The sequence below is a fragment of the Bos taurus genome, chromosome 9 (assembly GCF_002263795.3).
Source record: "Bos taurus isolate L1 Dominette 01449 registration number 42190680 breed Hereford chromosome 9, ARS-UCD2.0, whole genome shotgun sequence".
Taxonomy (NCBI): Eukaryota; Metazoa; Chordata; class Mammalia; order Artiodactyla; family Bovidae; genus Bos; species Bos taurus.
The window spans coordinates 83,191,382-83,203,658 of record NC_037336.1 but is presented as its reverse complement, the minus strand read 5'-3'; the positions used below and the strand labels follow the sequence as shown (position 1 = coordinate 83,203,658).

The 12,277-nt window shown below is 35.8% G+C and overlaps 1 protein-coding gene across 4 annotated transcripts in view; it reads left to right on the top strand.

The window, feature by feature from the left end:
* SHPRH (SNF2 histone linker PHD RING helicase) overlaps nt 1–12,277 on the top strand; it is a 91,672-nt gene that overhangs the window by 32,256 nt on the left and 47,139 nt on the right. For all 4 annotated transcript variants that reach the window (XM_059889925.1, XM_002690300.7, XM_010808665.4 and 1 more), the window contains 4 exons: nt 513–634; nt 4,467–4,555; nt 6,226–6,318; nt 12,054–12,161. In XM_059889925.1, coding sequence (XP_059745908.1) covers nt 513–634; nt 4,467–4,555; nt 6,226–6,318; nt 12,054–12,161 — 412 coding nt within the window. The remainder of the gene's footprint in view (nt 1–512; nt 635–4,466; nt 4,556–6,225; nt 6,319–12,053; nt 12,162–12,277) is intronic.

The following is a 12,277-nucleotide window of genomic DNA, read 5'->3' as shown; positions in this document are numbered from 1 at the left end:
AAAGAAAACATTGTGTATTTCACAAGAGGTATATATGAATTGCTGTGGGGCTCCCCTGGTAGCTCAGACAGTAAAGAATTTGCCTGCAATGCAGGAGACCTGCCTTCAATCCCTGGGTTGGAAAGATAATCCTGGAGAATGGAACGAATGCCCACTCCAGTATTCTTGCCTGGAGAAGTCCATGGACAGAGGAGCCTGGCAGGCTACAGTCCTTGGGGTCGCAAGAGTCAGACATGACTGAGCGACTTAACCACCACAACCACCACTTTGCACTTTAGGAAGATTTTTCTAGTTCTGCTCTTCACTGACTGAAATGAGAAAAAGTTAATGAGAGGATCGAAAGAAAGCTTGCTAGAATAGTAAACTAATAATGATAGTGATGAAAATGGAGGTAAACAGATATCAAAGATCACAAAGACTCTATAAGAGACTGGTACTCTTGATCTTATGTAATATTATTCTCTCACTTGGAATCTTCTTTCTAGTTCTGAACAACCTGCCTTTTCTTTTAGCACCATGACAATGGAGGAACTGCTGACATCCCTGCAGAAGAAGTGTGGCACTGAATGTGAAGAGGCGCATCGGCAGCTAGTCTGTGCCCTCAATGGCTTAGCAGGCATCCACATCATTAAAGGTAGAAGGTGATGCTTTGTTATCTTTGATTCTTCTAAATACTTATAATGTAAATCAAAATTATAATTATAGTTATAATGTAAATCAAAGTCTCCCCAGAAAGACACTTTAACACAGTATTAATCATAATTTAAATAGGTCCAACTTAATGGAGAGCAGTTATACAGAACATTTCCAAAAAAAAAGTTTCAATATGCTTTCACCAAACATTTCCACTTCTAAAAGTTTTTCATGTGAACAATTGAAACAACCAAAATAGTGAACAACTGAAACAACCAAAATGCCTAGAAACAGAATGGTTAAATTGTGACACATTCAAGTGGATGTTGGTCATTGACTTACAGAGTAGTATCACTTGTAAGTTCAGTCTCCCAACAAATATTGGAGTATTTGCTATGTGCTGGTTATGATTTAGGTACTAAAAATAATGTAGTAAATAAGTGTCAATCTAGCCTCATATCTGAAAAATTCATTTTTCTATAAGCATTTTATAGTATATATAATACTATTATATATATATATATTGTTTTATCCTCATGATTACCCAATAGTTTAGCCATTACCATCCCTATTTTATTTGAGAAAATGGGTTCAAAGGGCTTAGTTGCTTTCTCAAGATTACAGCTAGAAAGTGACAAAGAATTTGCCCTGGATCTCTTGATTTCACATCAGATATTTAATTTTTTTATAATCCTGTGTCCTCTTTATCAAATAGGCATTTGTAAACCTCAGTATTATACTATATAGTAGGTTGCAACTCACCATTAAAAATTTCTGATGTTGAGTGATATGTCACTTGTAAATGATCACAATAATAAATTTCAGATTTCCCAACTTGATTATGAACTGCATTTCTCATTTTATTCTGTGTTGTTATGACTCAGAAGCTTAGACAGTAAATGAATTTCTTCACTTAGCCTTTTTTCTAGTCTCCTTGTCAGACTTGTCTCTTTTCCCCTGCTGTGAAATTATGCACAGTATGGGAATTGGGAGGGTTATTCATCTGATCATTGTCCAAACACTGTAGCACTCTAACAGGATCAGCATTTGACTGGCTCCTGTGTGGCAAAATACCATGCTATGATGTAGCAAGAGGTGCATCACTGCTCTTTTCAGGTAGTTCCCACTGCTTTCTCACTGTAGTTATTCGTCTGTGGCTGGAAACTATTGCTGATTGTTAAGAAGAATTCCTATTAGAAAGTCCGTTAATAAGTGGTATGTCTAGTCTCATTTAATTGTAATTATAAACTTAACTGTGGGGGATTAACTACTTTTAGTTTCTAGTTTAATTCATAGTAGTATATTAAATAATCTACATTTTTAAAAGTAACATTACATATTTAACTTATATAATTTAAACTCTTCTAATATTAGAGACCAGATAGTACAGATATGACTTCTAAATGAAATCTAAAATTAATATTAAACTCTAAAGGGATTCACATATTACATGCGAATATACATATATATGATATACAGTGTATATTTTAAGGTCCTCACTGATTATGGTGTTAAAAACATGTTATTTCAATTTTGTGTACTATATACATGAAATATATATGTGTGTGTGTATCTACACACACATACATATATATATATAGAAGTGTTTTAGGTTCAGTTTTCTGAGAAAGAAAGATTTTTTTCCTGATCATCCCATACATTTTTCATTTCTACATGTGTTTTTTTGGAAAAAATTAGTTTGGCAGTATCGAACCAGTACAATTTGTCTAGTTGTTAATTTGTTTAGTGCCATCAAGTGGCAAAGAATGGGTATTTCCATATTTGGCTTATATTTGCATAGCTTATTGAATATGGATATTTTATCCATATTGGTCTGGGAAAGACATAAAAATATTTTTTTTCACTATAAAAAATCTTTTTTTTTCACTAAGTAGTGAAAAGAAAACAGATATTATAATGAATAGCTCAGTTTCATCTGCTTTTATTATAGTCTAGTCATTGTACCTTCTTTAAAAGGTATAATAATTATGAAGAGAAAGTTGTTAAATGAATTGTTCTTTATAAATGACAGTATAAATATTAATGGAATCCATATGTCTTTTGAAAAGCTAAAGAGAGCTCATTGTGTGAAGATAATTGTTACTCCTACATTATAATGCAACTTTATTATTGTGAAAGTAATCTGCTTTATAAAAATGAAGAGAGATTAGAGGACTTGGCAAGTACTGTGAAAATGTGTGCTTTAGAAAGCTTTATATTAAATAACTGGTAGAACTAGATATAAAACAGTGGTATAAAAGCAAGTGTTTTGTGCAACAATATGAATGTACTTAATGCTGTTGGACTACACTCTTAAAAATGGTTGAAATCGTAAATTTTATTTTATGTATACTTTACCACAATAAAATATACATATATGGAATCAGCTTTAACAGAGAGAAAGTGTGTGTGTTAGTCACTCAGTCATGTCCGACTCTGCAACCCCGTGGACTGTTCTTCTGTCCATGGAATTCTCCAGGCAAGAATACTAGAGTGGGTTGCCATTCCCTTCTCCAGGGGATCTTCCTGACTCAGGGATTGAACCCGGGCATTCCGCATTGCGGGCAGATTCTTTACTGTCTGAACCACCAGGCGCATATATATGTATATAGAATATTCATTATGGCTATGAGCAAAATTCTAAATCCATGATATTAATGAAACTGGTTTACAGTTTAAAATAAGCAAGTGTATGCAACGATCAGGATAAAAGCTTTTTCCTCAGCAAACTGAAATTTTTCTCTTTATCTTTTTCTCCCTTGTGTTTCATGATTTTGCCACTGTTAGATTTTCATTTTATTGTATGTATAAATTACTGGTTTCGAGTTTTTCCCCAGGCAGAAAAAAAGATAGGTTGCATTAGTCAGAGCCATTAAAAATGTTTCACCTCTCCTTCACTGAAGTCTAATGAAACTTTCTGAAAGAATCAGGTAGTAAATATTTTAGGCTTTGTGAGCCATAAGATTTGTGACAACTATTCAGCTGTTGTAATACAAAAGCAGCCACAGATAGTACGTAAAGTCCTCATGACTGGGTTCCACTAAAACTTTATTCATGGACCCTGAGATTTAATATCATGTAATTTTCACATGTCGCAAAATAGTTTTATCTTAGTTTTTATTTCAACTATTAAAATTTAAAAATAAATTCTTAGTGTGTAGACCCTACAAAAATACAGTCAGATAAGACCCATGGGCCGTAGTTTATCAGCTTGTGCTTTTGTACTTTTTTATGACTTTATTTGTATGAGCTACTTTTTAGGTATAACAAAAAAAAAGCGTAAATCTCTTAGACTAACTGTGAATTATATAACCAGAAATAGAAAGAATTCTAAATTTTTGAAATGTAGTTATAAACTAAATCCTTCTGGCCTAATACCAACAGAAACAATACCTGTCAAGAAGAGTGCATTATTTTTCTGAAAAGTACGTGTACATTGGTCATAGTGTTTTGAATATTTGTTTATAAACACATGTAAGTACCCTAAATTTGTCCTTAATTTCAAACATCCTAATAACTACTGCTTGGAAGTCATTAACTTGAAAAAGAAGAAAAAAACATTAGTTTGTTTGTTTTTTAGCATACTTTTAAAACATTAAATTATTTTATTGGTGTTCTAGTTCTGTGGAATTTTAACCCCCAAGAAAGGGTGCCATCATCAACTTTTTTTACTGGGGCAGTCATATTAATACCAACTCAAATTCCTTTTCGTAAAAAATAAATAAATTAGGGAGTTCTAATCAATGCTGTATTTTTACAGTAGGTGTTTTTAGATGACTTTGAGAGCTAAATACGTGATTTTCTTATTCTTTAAACATATTTTGATTATCCAGGCGAGTATGCTTTGGCAGCAGAACTATATAGAGAAGTGTTGCGTTCATCTGAGGAACACAAGGAAAAACTCAAAACAGATTCACTGCAAGTAAGTAAAACTAAACAGTTTCAAACTGTTTGATCTTTGTAAAATAAATTTTCTGAATATTTAGGAGGACGAAAGGTAACAAGTGGAATGAGTCACAGTCCCTGGGGATAAAACTTAAAATCCATGTTCTCTTAACAAGCACCCAAGATGTCTTTTTGTATAGACCCAAAAGTTTGAGAAACACTAATATTCTGTCTACTCAGGCCAGTATTGGCCACAAGGCTGACTAGATAAGCCTAACCTACATTAGAAAAGTAGCTCAAAACATTCGTATTTCAAAGAATGGCATCAGTTTTATCACTTTTGCATATTTATATCAGCATATTTATTTACATGATATTCAACAAAAAAAGAAATTGAGTTTCACTCAGCAGTGGAACTAAGTAACAATAATACTTATCCAATGGTCTTCTAATTTAGTTTTTGTAGGTCTCTTAGGGAGATTTGGATATTTGAATTGTAACACTTAAATGTGAAATTTCTTCTTGCTTCTATCAGTGGATCATATAGACAAGACTCTAGCTAAATGGTAAATAAGATCCGTTTTATGAATCCTGGTAAGTTTAGGCTTGAGTCCCAAGTGAGGCTTCTTTTTTACTGTTCAGAACCTAGGCCTTGGAACCTCATGTTCACCTGTGTCTGAGCAGGTGTTAGGAGGAGTGTATGGGGGAGGGGGAAGAGGAGAGAAAATTAAATACTGGTATCCTTATATTATGTATGCATGGATGAGGATTACAGAAGGCTTTGGACCTTAAGCAAATGTGTTTACCTTACGAGAGAAGGAGCAAGTTGGAAGATACTGTGCTCCTGAATAAAGGAAACAGAAGTGGGCAGGTGAGTCCAGTGCGCCTGAGCTCCAGTGAAGAGTAAACCATCAGGCAGCCTGGTTCTTGCTTTGAGTCACAGCAGCTTAGCCTGCTGACCAGGCATAACCCAAGGAATATCTAACTCTGTCCAGTCAAATTAGCCACTCTGCTCTGTTGGGATAAAGGTGTAAACGAACAGAGAGAGAGGTGTTCCTCCCAGTCCATTCCACCAGTTTGTGCAGAATGCAACAGAAGCCTCAGTACAGTCACAGACCCAATATCACAGTGAGATGTCTGGCTTATATTAATATTTAATACAGAGATTTAAGATGGAGTTTTCTCCTTTATTCTACACCATCTGCACCTCCAGCCCCTCCTCTTTTCAGCCCTTAAATTCAACAGATCCAGGTCACAGCCCTGTTTTCTTATGTATTTCATTATCTTTGGTTTTATAATGTCATAAATTGCTAGGCTCATCCACACTCATTTTCCAGAAGAGGAATAAGTCTATCCAGTCAACCTTTCTGCTTTACTGGACTTACTGGACATATTCATATTTCCCCATATAGACAAGTGCATGTATAAGAGAAGAAGTTACCTATTTAACATACTTTGTTAAATACATAGACATGTTTCATAAGACCATATATTTTAACTGAAAATTTACATCATTATGAATTAAGATAATTACAGTAAAACTGACTCTGAAGAAAGTTGGTATCTAAGTTATTTTTAAAGGAAAAGAATCCGATGATTTGGCCTTAAATGCATTATTAGTGTTCTGTATGCCTTAGTGATAGTAGATTCTCCCCTTAGAGTCCACTGCATTGGCTGTCATAATTGCTGCCTTTTGTGTGTTTGTAGAGACTTCATGCTACGCATAACTTGATGGAATTGTTGACAGCCAAGCATCCAGGGATACCTCCTACCCTGAGAGATGGCAGACTTGAGGAAGAGGTAATTTTTTTTTTTTTTTTTCATTCTGCCTATAAAAGAATTTTTTCTCAGAGTTCATGTTCCGGCTAATTGATACATCCTAGGAAATCAAAAGGTAATCATGTTTCTTTGCTGCTTTGATGTTCCAAACTTTGCTTTGATGATTTTGGGTGGCATAGAATAGCAACATTCCATATTATTTTGTTTCTTTGATAATCTTGCAGCTGTGTGGCAACTGCTTGTTGTAGACATGGCTGCTGGTAGCCAACAGCACAGGATGTAAATAAACAACAAATTAAAGGAAATCATGTTGATTTGATGACAGACCTGCCAAAGGTTTAGTTTAGTAAAAATAAAGTTTTCTACCTTTTCCACCCTTCAGTGTATTATTTGAAGCAATAAATAAACTCAAATTTTCACTATAACTTATGTCCTCAAAGAAATTCCTTCTGCAATGAATATTGCCTCTCGTTAGAAACAATGACGTAAAATAGTTTTAATACACTTATGCCAATTCCCCAGTGAATTTTTGCCTCATTAAAGATCAGAAAGATGGCAAACCTAAAAGCAAAAGAGTAGTAGATGTGTTTGAAAACTACTGAACCTGTAAATGGAACCTTTATGTAAATTAAGAGGATAAAAAAATGAGATTTTGTAAGTATGTACTTGTAAGTAAGTATGTAGGTATTTTTTAAGTATGAATCTAGCTAGATGCTAGATAGTAATCTAGCATCAAGTGTATGAAATTTTCAAGTGAAAAAGTATATGAAAACTTGCAAGTGAAATTTTATTCCCAGTGCAGGTGTCTAATCTTTATATGTAATCAGGCACTCTGTTAAATGCTTTCAGTGACAGGAAGCTCTCTGGGAGACAGTCCTATCTATTAGTAGACAGCTCTAATGACCAGCTAATTACAACCAAGGAATTGTAATGGATATTAATTGGAAGGTTGTGACAGGAAGAGGAAAATTGCATCATGAGGTGGAGGGTTCATACTATGTAGATGTATTTCCAAGGAAATCACTTTATCACTTTGGCCTAACTCTTACATGATATGAAGCCTTGGTATTTTAAAGCTGGACGAAATTCTAGAAATCATTTCCACCACCTCTTTTTGTAGATGAAGTAACTAAAGCCTAGGAAAATGAATGACTTCATGAAATTGCTGTTGTTGTAAGTCAGGAGTGGTCTACTGTTGGCAATTTCTTATGGCTCGTCCCACTACTGAGTGGAGTATTGGGATTTTCAGTTCAGTAGTCTTTCCAGTTTTTCTCCCACTGTCCACATAGCCTCTGATCATCCCCTTTCTTCATTCATAAAATAGTTTCCAGAGTCAGTTAAGTATTTCAATTAAATGGACAAAAGTGAATTTCCCTAAGTTTCCTAGTGGAAACTTACAGGAATAAAGTTTTTCAGTGTTTCTGTTGCTTTGCAAATAACATGATCCTTTTTGTTTTGAGAAGTTGAAAGGGCCCCAATTTTTTAATCCTTTTTGTATTAATCTTCTAGGACTGCCATAACAAAATACAGACTAGGTGACTTAATAGAAGTTTCATTTCTCACACTCATGGACTGGAAGAATTACTGTTGTTAAAATGTTTATGCAGCCCAAGCCAGTATACACTTTCAGTTTAATTCCTATTAAAATTCCAATGGTATTTTTCACAGAAATAGAATAAACAATCCAAAAATCTGTGTGGAACTCGAAAAGATCCTGAATAACCAAAGTCATCTTGAAAAAGAAGAACAAAGCTGTAGGCATTATGCACCCTGATTTTAAGCTATATTATAAAACTATAGTATTTAAAAGAGTATGATGTTGATATAAAAGCAGATACATAGATCAATGGGAAAGAACAGAAAGAGCCCAGAAAGAAACCCACCCACATATGGTCAGTTAATTTATAAAAAAGAACCAAGATTCAGTTCAGTTAAGTTACTCAGTTGTGTCCAACTCTTTGCAACCCCATGGACTGCAGCACACCAGGCCTCCCTGTCCATCATCAACTCCCGGAGTTTACTCAAACTCATGTCCATTGAGTCGGTGATGCCATCCAATCATCTCATCTTCTGTCGTCCCTTCTCCTCCTGCCTTCAAGCTTTCCCAGCATCAGGGTCTTTTCCATTGAGTCAGTTCTTCACATCAGGTGGCCAAAGCTGGAGTTTCAGCTTCAGCATCAGTCCTTCCAGTGAATATTGGGGACTGATTTCCTTTAGGATGGACTGGTTGGATCTCCTTGCTGTCCAAGGGACTCTCAAGAGTCCAACACCACAGTTCAAAAGGATCAATTCTTCGGCACTCAGCTTTCTTTATAGTCCAACTTCCACACCCATACATGACTACTGGAAAAACTGTAGCTTTGACTAGATGGACCTTTGTTGGCAAAGTAATGTCTCTGCTTTTTAATATGCTGTCTTGCGTGGTCTTAACTTTTCTTCCAAGGAGCAAATGTCTTTTAATGTCATGGCTGCAGTCAGCATCTGCAGTGGTTTTGGAGCCCAGAAAAATAAAGTCTGTCACTGTTTCCCCTATTTACCCATCTGTTTGCCATGAAGTGATGGGACCAGATGCCATGATCCTAGTTTTCTGAATGTTTAGTTTTAAACCAACTTTTTCACTCTCCTCTTTCACTTTCATCAAGAGGCTCTTTAGTTCTTCACTTTCTGCCATAAGGGTGGTGTCATCTGTGTATCTGAGGTTATTGATATTTCTCCTGGTAATCTTGATTCCAGCTTGTGCTTCATCCAGTCCAGCATTTCTTATGATGTACTCTGCATATAAATTAAATGAGCATAGTGACAAAATACAGCCTTGATACTCCTTTCCCACTTTGGGACCAGTCTGTTGTTCCATGTCCAGTTCTAACTGTTGCTTCTTGACCTGCATACACATTTCTCAGGAGGCAGGTTTGGTTGTCTGGTATTTCCATCTCTTTCAGAATTTTTCACAGTTTGTTGTGATCCACACAGTCAAAGGCTTTGGTATAGTCAATAAAACAGATATTTTTCTGGAATTCTCTTGCTTTTTCAGTGATCCAGTGGATGTTGGCAATTTGATCTCTGGTTCCTCTGCCTTTTCTAAAACCAGCTTGAACATCTGGAATTTTGCAGTTCACGTATTGCTGAAGCTTGGCTTAGAGAATTTTGAGCATTAGTTTAATAGCATGTGAGATGAGTGCCATTGTGCAGTAGTTTGAGTATTCTTTGGCATTGCCTTTCTTTGGGGTTGGAATGAAAACTGACCTTTTCCAGTCCTGTGGCCACTGCTGAGTTTTCCAAATTTGCTGGCTTATTGAGTGCAGCAATCATCTTTTAGGATTTGAGATAGCTCAACTGGAATTCCATCACCTCCACTATCTTTGTACATAGTAATGCTTCCTGAGGCCCACTTAACTTCACATTCCAGGGTGTCTGACTCGAGGTGAGTGATCACACCATCGTGATTATCTGGGTCGTGAAGATCTTTTTTATATAGTTCTTATTCAGTAGGGAAAGGACAATCTCTCCTTTTTTTTAATTGAAGTATGGTTGATTTGATATGGGGCTTCCTTGATGGCTCAGATGGTAATGAATATGCCTGCAGTGCAGGAGATCCAGATTCAGTCCCTGGGTCGGGAAGATCCCCTGGAGAAGGGAATGGCTACCCACTCCAGTATTCTTGCCTGAAGAATTCCATGGGCAGAGGAACCTGGGAAGCTACAGTCCAGGGGCTGTGAAGAGTTGGACACAACTGAACAAACTAACACTACTACTACTACTATAGTTAGTTTATGAGACAGTATACAGCATAGTGATTCAGTATTTTTATAGATTATACTTCATTATAAGCTATTGCAAGATAATGGCTATAATTCCCTGTACTATACAATATATGCTTGTTGCTCTTCTGTTTTATATGTCGTGGTAGTTTGTATCTCATCCCCAGATTTGTCCTGTCCCCTTTCATCTCCCCAGTGGCAACCAGTAGTAGTTTGTTTTCTATATCTATGAGCCTGTTTTTGTTTTGCATATATATTCATTTTATTTTTTAGATTCCAAGTGTAAGTAATATGATAAAATATTTGTGTTTCTCTTTCTGCCTTGTTCACTGAGCATGATATTCTCTGCATCCATCCATGTTTCTGCAAATGGCAGAATTTCTTTCTTTGATTATAGCTGAATAATATTCCACTATAAATATTTACAGCAGCTTCTTTATCCATTCATCTCTGTTGATGGGCACTTGGGTTTTATCGTGTTAATTGTAAATAGTGCTGCTCTGAACATCAGAATATATGTATCTTTTTGAACTAGTGTTTTCATTGTTTTTCCATCTGTATACTCAGGAGTAGAATTGCTGAGTCATATGGTACAATATATAGTTTTTTTGAGGAATGTCCATACTGTTTTCCTTAGTAGCTATACCAGTTTACATTCCCACCAACAGTATGCAAGGGTTCTTTTCTCTCCATGTTATCCCCAACACTTGTTATTTGTAAACTTTTTGATATAGTCATTCTGACATGTGCGAGGTGATACCTCATTGCTGTTGTAATTCATATTTCTCTAATAATTAGTAGTTTTGAGCATCTTTTCTTGTGCCTTATTAGCCATCTCTGTGTCTTCTTTGAGAAAATGTCTGTTCAGGTCTTCTGCCCATTTTTTAATTAGGTTTTTTTTTGATATTGAGTTTTATGTGTTGTCTATATACTTTAGATGCTGACCTCTTATCAGGGATTTAGATATTAACCCCTTATCAGGCAGTTAAAAAATAGGCACAGGATAGGAATAGATATTATTTCAAAGAAGACATACATATGGCCAACATGCACATGAAAAGATGCTCAACACCATTAATCATCAGGGAAGGCTAGAAGTCTAATACCAAGGTATCATCAGGGTTGGTTGCTCCTAAAGATTCTCTCCTTGGCTGGTAGACGGCTGCCTTCTAACTGTGTCCTCATATGGCCTTTTCTCTGTGCACTTGCATCCCTGGTGTGTCTTCCTTTTCTTTTAAGGACACTAGTCATTTTGGATTAGGGCTCCACCCTTATCATCTCATGTATGTGCATTTACTCAATCACTTCCTTAAAGACCCTGTATGTAAATATAGTCACATTGGGGGTTCGAGCTTCATCATACAGATTTTGAGGGAACACAGTTCAGTTCACAAAACCTGTGTTAGTGTATATTCTCAAGTGTTCTAAACTGAAGTAATTCCAAGGAATTATGATAACTGAATGAGACAAGAAATTCTAAAATGTATTCCTGCTTTGCCTTATAGTTTAAAATGTTACTGTTCTTCCTCCTCCCATTTTTTTTTTTAATTAAAAAATTAGAATTTGGAGAGCAAATCCTTGGAATTTTTTATATTATATGACTTACAGGTAAATGTAAGTCAAGGTGGCCTCCAGATAAATTCTCTTCAACATACATATTAGGAACTTCTAGCATGGGTTTTTTTTTAATTTTTTTAATTTCATGGCATCACTGACTCGATGGACATGAGTCTGAGTGAACTCCGGAAGTTGGTGATGGACAGGGAGGCCTGGCGTGCTGCGGTTCATGGGGTTGCAAAGAGGTTGGACACAACTGAGCGACTGAACTGAACTGAACTGAGCATGGGTTTTACATTCTCTACAGTATACTTGAGTTTAATGCTTAAGTTAAATTAAACAGATTTAAATAAATAAAATAAGCACACTGTTCTTGAATCATACTAGATTATTTTCTTGACCTGGAGCGAAAGTTTATACTTGTTTCATGTTTCAACACAGGCCAAACAGCTACGAGAGCATTATATGAGCAAGTGTAACACAGAAGTTGCAGAAGCCCAGCAGGCTTTGTTGCCTGTGCAGCAGACTATCCGTGATCTTCAGAGAAAGGTATGTATATAATTTTCCTTACTTACATTTTTCTCCACATAATGTGTGAAGACCTTTCGGAGTGCGAAGTCAATTGGGCCTTAAAAAGCACTACTGTTAATAAAGTTAGTGGATGC